The following is a 14632-nucleotide window of genomic DNA, read 5'->3' as shown; positions in this document are numbered from 1 at the left end:
GCCACGACCACACTCACAAGGACAACCCCTTCGTGTGGTCAGACGAGGCACAGACTGCATTTCAGTCTCTTCGTATAGTGTCTCACTAACTACCCGTGAATTGCTTCCGTATAACGATTTTCATACGCTAAGAACCAGTAACTCACGCTACTGTACGCTTGCACCGAGCAATCTTTGCGATGCAGCCTGACACTAAGTGGCACATGCGCGAAATAAGCGCCCTTATGGTAGGCGCGCGATGCGGTGCAGTCCTTTGACATAGGAGACCCCTTTTTTTAACCCCACGTTGGCAGCCTTACTATACCGTGGTCGACACAACTTTCCTCCACAGCCACTGTGTAGTTAAGGCGCAAGGCCAAACATGTACTCGCGATGTACATGTGAGTAATCTTAGACACGCATGCCATTCTCGGTGGGATGCCGCATAGACAACTGTGCTTACGGGTCGAAACGTCACGTTTCACGACCAATCGTCAGGGACGCTGGTTGACACAGGGCTCCTTTCGTCGCCTCCCGAACAGCCCGTCGACAAGGCAGCAGCGATGCCCGGTCACACAGCGGCCTCCTTCGTGCCGGTTCCCCACGACAGCCAGTCGACCAATGCGTCAGGGAGCTTGGTCGCACAGGGTCGTTTTGTCGATTGCCCCCACGAATGACACGATACAGCCAGTGTGCTAGAGAATGCAAGCACTGATATCCCTCTCTTCAGTGTATACGCAGCACGAATTATGGCCACTGCACGCAATATCTCGACTGCGCTCAAAGAGTAAATATCGCTCATCACTATCTCGACGATTCACTTCAACGCAGATAAAGAATAATTTAATAACAAGTGAAGTTCACTACCCATCTATCCTCTCGATTCCGTCATTTTTTTATAACCGATTTTCTCATCAAATTGGCCACCAATAAAGAAGCAAGTGTATACGTATCCTCAGCTTATTCATGACCACTAATCACTACCTTGTGCGTACTGATATTCGTTTACATATATTTGACAGCGTATTGCTGTAAATCGTAATCTTGCACAGAATTACTGATACATTCGCAAACTAATGTTTCATCCGCTTTTTGTTCGCTCCTGTACCCTTGGTCTTAGACCATGATCTTTAGAAGTGCATCTCTGATCGGTTAGGCGCCCTCAATGAGTCTTTCTCATAGCAAATCGCTGCGTAACACTGTTGTTGTCCTCTCAATATCTACTTCGTGGTCCCGATAGGGTCTCGAGAGACAATCTAAATTTCACAGTTTAGACTCTACGTGCTCATGACATACCCGCGAGTTACTCGCTTCTTCAGTTATTGTGATCGGCAACACACACAGCTAACACCTGAGTCTCACTAATACGCTTACACGTACTACTACATATACGTAACTAATACCGAATATGAAGCAATATAATTCTCCATGTATAGTTCTCTCCACGATTATCATGTATGACACCATTATAACGGTCCACGGCGCTGCAGTTATATCAAGATCTCATTATTAAAGAACACTCACCTCTCGGGAGCCCAATAAATACGTCATTATATTTCCTGGAAACCGGTCTCACGCATTCTTGCCCTACATATTTTGGCGCCCCGATAGTTAATAATATTTCCCTTCGTCATAAGCGCCTCTTAAGTTCCACTTCGCGTGTCTTTGTCGCACCACCACTCAGTTCGTCCATTTCTTATGCCGTGTAATTGTGCCGCTGGCAGAACTTCACGCTCACCGTGTTTCGCCAAGATCTACGTAGTTTTCTTTATCAGCTAATCTCTACTTTCTGTCTCTTCAGCTACTAATCTTATTATGTCACTATACGCACTCCACTCACTCTCGCACCACGTCACCCGAAGCGTGAGTGATTAGTGTCAAATAAGTGAGAAGTATACACAGTTGCTATGCATTCTATTTCTGGTGGCTCATACTCTTTCTTCTGATCTGACGAAACTTAAATCGGTCTTTAAGAAAATAGCGGGTGGGATCTGGGATGTGTTACTGTGTTTATTATCTACTCTTGCGGGTTCATGTAATGACGCCAACAATACTCGCGTACATTCGCCGTTAAGCGGTGTGCATCGCCATTTCACCGATGCACACTCCAATCCTATAAGTGGGCCATTATTTGAATTTAATACCGAGCAATAAGTCGATAGTTTTACGGCCTCAAGACGACGTGCAGCGTGTCGACCGTAGCACTAGTCTTGCTAACTGGAGTAAATGGTTACCTTGTTCGTAAAGCGCTACTTATAATTTTAAGACGCGGCTTTCCATCTAAACGCATGTAGTTTCTTCAGACGCCGTTTAAAGCGGACCTACTTTAACTCATGTTTATTCCGCCGGCTTATACAGCTGACCGCGGCTCTACAAAATTGTCTCACGCCGCTATGGCAATTACCGGCCAGTCATTGTCACATACCTGGCCCGTATGACACGGTGCACGTGTTTACGCCCACACTTAACATTGTCATGGACCACGCAACAACGTCAAGACGAGGAACGGCAGCTACCTACGCCTGTTTGTTGGCGCGCCTGCCTGCGCACTTGCGCCAACATTTGCGCCCGTGAACACCGCCGCAAGCCGCCGCTCACAGCCAGGCGGCCTGCGCACCTTCGCCTACGCAGCGTCACCTGCCTGCACCTGCGCCTCATGCAGCAGCGTCGCCCCGCAATCCTATGTCTGGTCGTTTCTGTGGCTGCGCCGGGCGAAGGGAAGCATATGCTACACACACACACACACACACACACACATAAATATACAGTAGAAACAAACTTTTTCATGTTCAGAAAAACAAAATCTTTGCACACAACCGTCCCTTGTCGTACAATGGTGAAGTTTGTGTTGAGGACAGTTTATTCACAACAGCCATAGAGCAGGTGGTTTTGGTGACACCACCAGAGGGGTGTGAGGTGGGTGGTTTTAGTTTCGCTACCAGAGGGGTGGTGGCTACAGGTCACCAGAGGGGTGGGAGCTACAGGTCACCAGAGGGGTGGGAGCTACAGGTGACCAAAGGGGTGGGAAGAGGGGGTTTTAGTTTTGCCACCGCCGAAGGGGTGGAAGCTACAGGTTCTTGAATCTGACTCCATTAGTCTCAGGTTAATGAGAAGTTTCATGATAGCTCATGTGATTAAACACCAAAATTCTGCATATATCTCACACAGTTATTACCTTGCTACAGATGTATGCATAATCCGGCATCTGTCACCTTAGTTGCTTAGGAAATTATGCTAACAGAAGCACCGTTGACAGTCAACGAGCAGACACTGCGGCATAACAACCAGTAATATATTAAGGGCCATGTACCTGAGATCAGATCTAACAACCTTGCAAACTACGGCAGCATCATCATCATCAGCAGCAGCAGCAGCGCAGAATACAGGCATTTTGGTCAAGCCATTTATTATTATTATTATTTCGATAAGTTAAACGAAACACTGCAACCGCAAATACAATCGAATAAACTCCAAACTCCCGACGTCAAGCCGTCAGACGACGACCACCCGCTAATCTCCCGCGTCCGTCCATTCAACCTCAGAGAGGCTCACAACACTGCGATGAGTCGTGGGTATATGCTTCTCTCTCTTCACAGAGGCAGCTGAGGGAAAGTAGATCGTCGGAAGACGGCGTGTAGCATGTCGGCTGCGCCGCGGCGGTAATCCTGTGACGACTGCGTCTCTCCTGCCTCAGATGCGATGTGAGATGATGTAGGGCGTAAGCGACTGCGAGCGCTCCTTCTCCTGGTAGCACGCCGAGCAGAGGAACTCCATCTCCTCCTCGCCGAAGGCGTGGCAGCCCCGCGTCTTGCACGCCTGCTTCTGCTGTCTGTAACGGAGCTCCGCTTTCATTGCCGGCGGCGCCCCCGCTGTTGCCGTCACCGATATCGCCTTTGTCGCCGGCGGCGCCCCCGCAGTGACGATTACGGAGCCCGTTTTCGTTGGTGTCGATGCTCCCACCATCATCGCTGGTGGCGCCGCCGCTGCAGCGATTACGGATCCCACTTTTATCACCGGTAGCGCCCCCGCGGCAGCGATCAGAGAGCCTGATTTCCTCGCCGGTGGCGCCCCTGCGGTGGCGATTGCGCATCCCATCTTTGTTGCCTGCTCTGCCGTTTTCACGGTCACGACAATCTGTTCGACGTCGACGACGCCACCTGGTGGCGGGAGGCTGTAGAGCAGCGGGGGCGCGACAGAGCGCGGGAGGGAGCTGGCCTTTGCGCCAGCGCCACCTGCCACGAGCCGCTTGCTTTTATCGCCGCTCAGCTCGCAGTGGAGTGTCGTGAGAGCAGCCTCCTGCAGTGTTGGCAGCCGCACGTCTGCGTCTCCCCCCTGCCCGTCCTTCTCCACCACCGCCGCGGGGGCGCCACCCCCCCTCGCCACCCCGCCGCCGCTGTACGGCTCTCGCTCGAGGAATGAGACCTCCGTGTAGAACTTTGACTTCCCCGCGAGGAACTTGGGCAGCGTGCTCGCCTTCTGGCGCGCGCGGTCCAGCGTCGCTGCATGCTCCTTCTGGCGCGCGAAGCACTTGCTGCACAGATAGTTGGTCGTGATTGTACCGTAGAGCGCGCAGCCGGCGTTAACGCACGGCACTGGCTTACCGCCCGCGCTGCTGCCACCACCGCGCCGCTGCAGCTGCAGCTCGATGGCGCGGCGCTCGTCCTCGTATCGCCGCCGCGCCGAGTTCAGGTAGTTGCGCAGCATCTCCTCTTGGTACTCGAATCGTCGGTCAGTACAGATGCGCGCCGACAGCATGTATTGCGTCGGCTGCCCGCTGCGGTCCTCCCGCTGCACCACCGTTATCGCCGGGGGGGCCAGCCCCGCGCACGCCGCTGCGGTTGCCTTCTTTGTCCGCGTGGCGGTGGCAGCGCGGTCGTCCCGGCCATCCGCTCGCGCACCGTCTGCCATCCGACCTGCGAGACGAAAAGCGAGGGGTTGCGTGGAAGGTACGGAAGAGCGTACGTTGACTACTCGTTGGGTCGGCTCAAAGGTCTGTCATAGTTAGCGTGCTCAGAAAGGGTGTACGGCTCAGTGAAGGAAGCATATAGTATTATATACTTTACTTATGTACTGTACTATATATAAAGGATACTAGTATTATGTAACAAAGTAGTATTTGTTCAAAGGTCTCTTCTTCCACCCTCCACTTCCGCACTATATTAACTGCGGTAAGTCTCGCTTGTCTCCCTAAATTTACCCGGCCCAAGTTTCGCTTGTCCCTCTAAATGCACAGCGACGACGTCTAACATGCCGATCGTCGTCTCGCTCGCTGTACATGTCTGCCTCACCTATCACCCTCTTCTAAGCCTGACCCCGTGCATCGCCCGCGTCATTTAGCCCCACCCTGCACGTCGCCTACCCCCCCCCCCCATGTCTCGCCACGCCCCCAGTGACCCCGTGCGCACGGTCTCTTGTTACTCACCTGGCTTGTGCTTCTTGCTGAAGCTAAAGTTGTGCTTGAGTTTCTTGCTTAGCGAGCGGCCGAACGTGCTGAACTGCCGCGCCACCGAGCCGTTCGCCGGCCGCCGTCCATCTGCCGTCGCCGCGGCGACGACCCCGGCCGACCCGCTCGACGCCGTGCTCACGGTGCTGCGCGCCTCGTCTGACTCCAGCGAGCCGAGGCTCGACTTGCGCTCGCCGCTGCCGCCACCGCCGATGACGTCGCCGTCGACGACGCCGTTGGACGCACACGGGGGAGGCGGCTCGCCGACAGACCCCGGCACGGGAAGCTTGACTACGTCCAGGTACCTGCGGATGCGAGTCAGACGAGAAAGGTGCGGATCAACGAGAGATATATACACCGATATATACACCCATTATTTTATAAAGCTAGCTGCCCAATAGATTTACACTGAAATACTGCACAGAAATCATAGTAATAATATACTAGTTAGTCTAGAACGTGGTTTCGACAATCGCCCTGCACAAAAATGACACCAGGGCAAGTAATGCATCAATACACTTCAATGACAGAAACATTGGCATATTGCTACCAACATTAATTCATAAATTAATGGCAGTAGATGGCACTTTTTATAGGTGGAATTTTAGAGATTAGGCATAATTCTATAAAACAACAATAAATAATAATAGTAACCAATAGTGCATGGTCGATTAAATGATTTTAAGGAATTTTAGACACAAAGTTGAGGAATTTTACATAGGCCTTAGTGATATAGCACCGAGTCATTTCGTATCGAAATGTTAAGCCACCACAACCAAACTGTGGAGACACACGTGTATGAGTTAAAAGTAGACTATAATCTAATTGTGCTGCTTGCATTGGCTATTATATATATACTAGCTATTACCCGTCCTCGAGACGGGTTTGAGTGGGGTCTGATTTGAGGATGGCGGTTTAACCATTTATCACTCACTTTTAGTTGAGGATGTATTTACAGTAAACGAAAAATACTGATATTTAGATTCGAGTCATATATCAATATTTGTTTAAAAAAAATTGTATTTAAATATATATAAAATCTGAAATTTTACCTTAAAATTACATACAATTTTTGCAAAAAAAAAGGGAAATGGGGTGATTTCATAGTACAATTTCACTTATTTAGATATTATTTTTGAAAATATCATTCTGGTTAGAAGCATCATTAATAAGACAAATTCTTAAAAAAAAGCAAAATGTATCGAGTAGTTTTGAAGATATATTTTCTTGAAAGTCAGTGGACGGCGGCGGGCAGGGTTACACCTCCCGTTGTCAAATATTTGCACACACGCGCGCACACACACACACACATCACACACACGCGCGCACGCACGCACACACCGCATTCACACACACACACGAGCATGCGCACGCACAATCACACGCGCACCCACGCACACACATACCAATTTACACACACGGCCGCGCACACACATACACGCACACATACATACATACATACACACACGCACACGCACACGCACACACGCACACACGCACACACACATACACATACACACACATACACACAACTGCAACCGTCTCTCGTTGGGGTTTGTCTTAAATTTTCGCCTCGCAGCTGTGCGCGGCAGTGATTGGCTGTTTATACACCGCAGCCGCAATGTCTTTGGTGTGTGCGGGTGTGCGCGTGCCGGTGTGCGTGCGTGCGTGCGTTCCTGCGTGCGTTCGTGCGTGCGTTTAGGGTGGCTTGCTATGCTAGGTGAAGGCTCCACCTAATTAAATGCTTATTATTATACATTTAATCTACATTTAGTATAGCTATATTATTATTAAAACCCGTGAGAAAACACATTAATAGTTTAACACAATTTCAAAAGGTTATGGTATATAGTGTGGTGTGTGTGTGCGCTTAGACAATCGAAACGGCATCTAAAAATGGCAGAGCATTGGGAGCCGGGTAAGCGCGGGCACGGTTACACCTCCCGTTCTCAAATGTTTGCACGCGCGCACGCACACACCGTATTCACACACATACGGGCATGTGCACGCACAATCACACGCGCACCCACGCACACACATACCACATTTACGCACACAAAAGCGCGCACACACATACACGCACACACACACGCACACGCACACGCACACGCACACGCACACGCACACGCACACGCACACGCACACACACACACACACACACACACACACACACACACACACACACACACACACACACACACACATACAACTGCAGCCGTCTCTTTTCCGTAAATTTTCGCCTCACAGCAGCTGTGCGCGGCAGTGCTTGGTTGTTTATACACCGCAGCCGCAATGGCTTTGGTGTGTGCATGTTTGCGCATGCGGATTTGGCGATCTTCAAAATTTGGTGCGGGTTTCCTATGAATACCGAAGTTTCTTCGGGCACATAACTTTTTAGAAAATTGCCTCCAAAAGTAACTTTACGATCGAAAATCGCATTCTAACGTAGCGGAATGTATTCTCGCCGCCCAGAAGAGGCCACAGCTCTATTCGCGTGTGCACACGCGGCACGGTTTCGGAGGAGATACGGAAAACGACACTTCAGCTCTTTCTACTATTATATATAGTAGATATATAGGCCGATATAGGGCTATATATAGGTACCTATAAGCATACAAGCTAGCATAGTGCATAGTGCTAGCTAGACGTGATGCGGCCATGATGCCGAGGCTCGCCGAGGATTGACACTTTGTGTCTTCCAATCACAGTCTACGCCGTGCCTCTCTCTTCTAACTTTTAGGTACAATACTATTAGAGCATGGAATCGCCAATCTCAAGAACTAGGGCATTCTGCTAGGCTAGAACGATTTCATACGATAGAGTTTGCCACAAATACGAATATAACACGGTGTTTTGCGCACAGTGCTAAGTTCTTTTGTTGCATTTTCGCATATCTGTAAGCACAATAAGCCCCGCCTTATTCGTTGATGGGCATGAATGGGGCGTCAACGACGTGAGCTGACTCCTGTATCTACTGCCAGCCCGTTGAATTTTCGTAAATAATGAAATGCCCGGCCGATGCATTTTGCATCGAAGAGAAAAAATGTCTGCATTTTCACTCGCTGTCGCAGGTCAACGAGTGCGTCATTCAGTAAACATTTCGGTAAAAAAACTCGCTTCGGGAGCCAATGTTTACATGCCACAGCGCCATCTCTTGGATCATTTTGGATATCCTCCAACATGTTTACTTCTTCCTTAGTTAAGTTAGTCCATTATGTTATTTAGTTATTTATGTTATTTAGGAAGAAAGGTAAAACTGTGTATTCGCATAATTTCACTCTTGCTTCTATAGTATGATTTCCACAATTTTGCTCTTTTGCCCATAATAATTATTTTCCTTAACCTACATTTTTCAGTTCAGACTCTTATCATAGCGTTATAACCTCCTATATCATTAATTAAATCCCCTAGGTATGAATATTTGGTGCAATTTTTGATTACTTGGTTGCCTATTAATCCCCTCAATCCTTTCTTTGTTTGTGCATTTTATATAACCATTATATTTGTTTTGTTCATATTAAATTCTAATCTTTTTGATTTAGCTAATCTGGGGCTAAACCGACCAGACTCTCCAACTGTTACACGTCGTAGGAACAGTAGCCAATGTAGTGTTAAGCGAGAATGGAACTTGTGGCTAATCTGGAGCATGACTAAGCGATTTTTTTACTGTTTTATAATCTAAAATTTCTAGAATATCGTCCATATAATCATTGTCATCTTCTAAAACTACAGACCATCTGCTGACCGCTGTGGAGACGTGCGCCGGGCCTCGAATTTGGCGCACGTCTCCACTGCGGACAGCGCTTCATACTTGAACATCCCCGCAGTCGCGGTCGCGTGCGCATATCTCGCGGAACTGCGCGTCTCATCCGCGCGCGCAGCGCTCAGGATCAACAGCAAAGCTGTGCCACGCAATCTTGTATCATGTCTCTCTGGATTTCTGTATAGGTAGCATACAACGGCAGTGGCTAATGAATTTGTGGTGGCTAAGAGTTTTTTGGGACCACAAACTGTTTGTGGTGGCTAAGAATGTTTCGGGTCCACAAACTGTTTGTGGTGGCTAAGAATTTTCCGGGTCCACAAACTTTTTATGGTGGCTAAGAAACTTTCAGGTCCACAAACTGTTTGTGGTGGCTAAGAAATTTTGGGGCCACAAACTGTTTGTGGTGTCTAATAAATTTTCGGCAAACAAACTCACAGCTAGTATACTCCTGGCTCTGGAGGGGTGTTCGTGTACATGACTCTTTTAGAGCAAAACCTTATATTTTCTCATTCCTTATGGTAAGACTGTCAAAAAAAGTTTGGGTAACACTTCTGGGTCAAGTACGTTTTTTCTGTACAGCTAATTATGCGATTTTCGGTTAGGCGCCAAAGTTAAAAAATGACAATATTGAAGTTTCAGAGCATAAATATTTATTAAGCAACCATAAACTTTCAAATTGCACTGAATTACATTGAATGAGTATTACTAATAACTTTCTAGCATGATTTGTTGCCATGAACTTTATTGCCTAGTACGAAATGGCTATATTTTGCTCAATTTTAGCCAAAAAATAGCCAAAAATCGCATTCACTTTGAAAGTAGCTCTAAGTATGATTGCTTCTCACTCACCCAATATTGTAGCTAGAGCTACCAAAATTGGCCAAAAGTTTCCTTATTAAGTAATCGGCTCTGTGCAGTACTGCCGGCTATACACAGTCTTACAGGGTGTGACATAACCAGCAAAGTTGGTACAAAGAAGACAGCTCTAAAGGCAGAGCCTGAAAAGTTGCTGAAACACTTCGGAGAATCACCAACCCTCTCTCCGGCCATGACCCGCAATGCCGAGCATTATTTAATGAAGGTACTGAAAAGAGGTAGCAATGCTAAGTGTTTTTCTGAATATCGAGCAGAGGTTTTCCACTTCAGCAAAGAGGGCTCTCTCCACAGCCTACCACCGACTAGTCAAGGGACTCCTGCCTCATATCAAGCGTGCATTCTACAATGCCTACACCATCAACCATGCCTTGGAGTGCTACCTCGACCCTGAAAACGTTGAGACACTGAAGCCAGAGGATTGTGGCTATGTGAACGACCAAGAACAGCTGGTACCCGCAACATCGTGGAAAACCCTCGAGCCTCATTGGTCAGTCTCCTGTTCATGTGCTAAGTGTTCAATGTCAACTTGCCCATGTAGAAAGGCTGGGGTGAAATGTGGTAAATTTTGTAAGTGCAGGAAAACATTACCACATGATTGTAAAAACCCAATTGTTTGATAGGATTAGGTTGGGTTCTGCTATGTTGTCTAGCATGCTCGGTTCAGTTGTTCTTGTCTCAAGTTCGGTTAGGGTAGATACATTGTATATATTTATAACTGAGTATGGTAACAAGGAATATTTTAGACTAGTATTAGCCTAGGCATTATTTTTCACTAAAGCGTCCACCTGTACAGTTCTATGATGCATGTATATCCTTCAATCATCTTTCATGGGACAATTCATGTCTTAATTATCGCTTTTGGCAGACATCTTATACTTCTTTTAATTAGGTGAACTCCAAAATGTATAATAATGGTGTCAATCAATTCCTTGGTGTCAAAAAACCTATATGTTGCCACAAAATCAACTTCCTATGTCACTTACTTACGTCATTTGACGAAATTCGCAAAAGGCGCTATTTGGGGGTAGGGTTGACCCTGAGTTACAATAGCCCCCCTGTGCATCATATACAGCGGGAAAGCATCATTTTGAACATTGGGTCACTTAGAGCACTTAATAAGGAAACTTTTGGCCAATTTTGGTAGCTCTAGCTACAATATTGGGTGAGTGAGAAGCAATCATACTTAGAGCTACTTTCAAGTCAACGCAATTTTGGCTATTTTTTGGCTAAAATTGAGCAAAATGTAGCCATTTCGTACCATGAACAAAGTTTATGGCAACAAATCATGCTAGAAAGTTATTAGTAATACTCATTCAATGTAATTCAGTGCAATTTGAAAGTTTATGATTGCTTAATAAATATTTATGCTCTGAAACTTCAATATTGTAATTTTTTAACTTTGGCGCCTAACCAAAAATCACATAATTAGCTGTACAGAAAAAACGTACTTGACCCAGAAGTGTTACCCAAACTTTTTTTGAGAGTCTTACCATAAGGAATGAGAAAATATAAGGTTTTGCTCTAAAAGAGTCATATACACGAACACCCCCCCAGAGCCTACACTAGTATAGAGAATTTCACCTAAATAGTTTGCAGCAATCACCTCAGTTCGCTCTCCATCCAAAGAAATGCAAGAGACCATTAATTTGTTATTAATTACGAACCCTGAGACAACATGCGAGAGTCATAGAAAAAGTCAAAAATGAACACACTGCGCATGCGTTATTCAGAGACATTAAAATCAAAAGTTTAAATTTAGAATCGCCTACCGTGAGATTAAGGATACTCTCCACCTTTTGCACGGGTATTGCTCTAATAAAGATTAAACGTTTATTGACGAATGAATCATGAAGTTTTATTTATAGAGGAGATATATCTCTCGAGAAACGCGCGGATGCGCCGAGAAACGCGCCGGTCGGAGGTGACGTCATGAACATTTCAGACGGTACTGCGATTGACAGGCAGTGGGAAGGTTGGGCAACGTGGGCGAGCAAGGTTGAGGGTGGTTAAACAAGGATAAGAGAAGTCTCACAAGGTTGAAGGTGGTTAAGCAAGGATGAGAGAAGTCTCACAAGGTTGAGGGTGGTTAAACAAGGATAAGAGAAGTCTCACAAGGTTGAAGGTGGTTAAGCAAGGATGAGAGAAGTCTCACAAGGTTGAGGGTGGTTAAACAAGGATGAGAGAAGTCTCACAAGGTTGAGGGTGGTTAAACAAGGATGAGAGAAGTCTCACAAGGTTGAGGGTGGTTAAACAAGGATGAGAGAAGACTTATAAGGTTGAGAGTGGTTAAGCAAGGACGAGGAAAATCTTGTGCTAACAAGAGTGACTTGGAAAGAATAGAGACGGTTGAGAACGAGGAAGAAATCTCTGAATTGTCATTTTGCCCTCCGTAACTTCTATTTAATTAGTTTAATTTCTTTAAATTAATAAGCTTTGTTAATTCATTTGTTTAGCAAATAAAGTACCATCAAAATGTAATTCAAATGTAATCCCCAAAGTTTACATAAAGGGATTGAATTGAATTAACATGGATTGAATTAAATTGAACTGAAATCAGACAAACTAGGACGAGCATGGATGTGAAACAATGGAAGTGATCAAGAGAAGGAAACCGAACTGGAGCAGAGAGGTTCTCACCTATGTACCAGGTCCAGCTTCTGCTTCTTCGTCAGGTCTGAACGCGGGAGCTTTCCTTCTGTCTGCAGGTCGCTCCAGCAGAATTCCGCACCGACGTCGACGGCAAAGTGCATCGTTAGCAGATCTGAGCTCTTATCTACCCATAAAAACAATCGGGCAATAACGAGGGTAAGCTCAGCTAGATAATAGGGCTGTAACGATACACATACCTCTCAATATTAGCTTCTCAATACGATTCCTTCGATTCCTTCGATTCGATTCCCAAAATATTGAAATGTTATATTATTTTGTATATTTTCATTATTTTGCAAAAAAACTCTTTTAACCAACTTAACTTTTTAACTTTTTAACCAACATTCTTTCTTTTTCTTAATTTTATTTAACAAAATCACTTTAACCAGATAATTGAAATAATAACAGTAATAGGCCAAATGACTAGAAATTATGAGAAATTGCCAATGAATACTAGAGACCGACTTGTTAACCAAACGTTATCTTAAGCAAGTACTACTAAGTCAAAGAACACCATACTTAAGTATGGGGCACAGCCAAGTCAATTATGTACTGGTCCTACTGGACAAAGCTTTGCCAAAAAATAATCAAGTGTCAAAGTGCACGCACGCATGCACGTATACACGCACGCACACACACAGCATGCCGTACCTGTCAGCGGCACGACGACGGGAAGCTTCGGGTCACGGTTTGCCGTATCCATGGTGACGAGAGCGGAGAAGTGTGCGGCGTCATAGGTGAGTACAAGCGGCCACTTGTGGCACTCACTGCTCAGCCGCTCAAGGGGAAGATAGACGCCACCAAAGTTGATGGGAGCAAAGGCCTCGCCTGTAATGAATTAAAGAGCATACGATCACAGTAATGAGGTAAACACTGTCGGCCATGCACGTGGGTGACTAAGCAATAGGCTAGTACGTATTGGCTACTACGCCCAGGGTTAGAAATTAACTTTTGAACACGGGAGTCCAACGGACTGGACTCCCTACCCTCAAAAAAAGGGAGTCCGCAGCAAAATAAGGGAGTCCGCAGTCTGAGGTTCAAAATTAAAGATATTAACAATAACGCATGTGCTTATCATGCGGTTGCACGTCTGTCAAATTTTCTTTGGATATTAGCTGAAAAAATACGGTATTTCCACGAGGCCGTGCTCTGGAACGAACTAGGTAGTATGGCAGAATTTTCAGGGAGTCACACAGACTCCTGCATACGTCAAATCGAGGAGTCCGACAGTAAATCTGGGAGTATTTGACTGCGGACTCCCGTTAATTTCACACGCTGGGCTCCACAGCTAGGGCCTAATCCAAGCCGTTTTTCATACCAAATACCGGCGCCCAAATTACGACCTCTAGCAAAACGCCAAAATTACAAAATTCATAAAACGCCCAAATTAGCAGAGCTCTGGTTCATTCTGTTACTTATCTGAGGTAAAAAGAAAACATATCCATGGATATATTGAAACAATTGTGTTATATATCAGGATGATATTCATTTTAATGTTGTTGTTATACATCTACCTAGATACCTAAAAAATATTTTTCGCCCTGTGCGCTCGCCAACGGTCCCACTAATTTGTTTACGATCGCCATGGGTGCCCAGAGTTAAGCAGCTAGATTAGGCCCTAATAGCTCACTCTAGCTAATGATAACCTGCAAGGTTTATCCAATGTAGTTTAACAGTTAACTATATATAATTAAAGGGACAGTAGCCTCTAGGATTTTACTGCATACAACTGTACTTACTGTATGACAAATCGTCTATACCCACACGTGTTTGTTACCAGATACGATACCTAATTTAATTGTTATAATTAATTACACATCAACGCTGCGAAAATAAATTGTCAAATACGCAACTTTTTCGGGGTGGCAGCACGGTCGCGGGTGTCATGGCGCCGTTCAAATTTGGTCACGTTACAGACCGAG

The 14632-nt window shown here is 46.1% G+C and overlaps 1 protein-coding gene across 1 annotated transcript in view; it reads right to left on the bottom strand.

The window, feature by feature from the left end:
* LOC106804972 (OTU domain-containing protein 7A-like) overlaps positions 1–13538 on the bottom strand; it is a gene marked incomplete at its 5' end in the record, with an annotated part of 28350 nt that extends 14812 nt beyond the window's left edge. The window contains 4 exons of the mRNA XM_014806396.1: positions 2712–4892; positions 5402–5727; positions 12699–12834; positions 13362–13538. Of these exons, the coding sequence (XP_014661882.1) occupies positions 3670–4892; positions 5402–5727; positions 12699–12834; positions 13362–13538 (1862 nt within the window). The remainder of the gene's footprint in view (positions 1–2711; positions 4893–5401; positions 5728–12698; positions 12835–13361) is intronic.
* Between the last annotated feature and the right edge of the window lie 1094 nt (positions 13539–14632).

This window comes from Priapulus caudatus, unplaced genomic scaffold, assembly GCF_000485595.1.
Source record: "Priapulus caudatus unplaced genomic scaffold, Priapulus_caudatus-5.0.1 Scaffold95, whole genome shotgun sequence".
In the NCBI taxonomy this organism is placed as follows: Eukaryota; Metazoa; Priapulida; class Priapulimorpha; order Priapulimorphida; family Priapulidae; genus Priapulus; species Priapulus caudatus.
The sequence above is the reverse complement of the archived record's forward strand: the minus strand, read 5'-3'. Positions and strand labels throughout refer to the sequence as shown.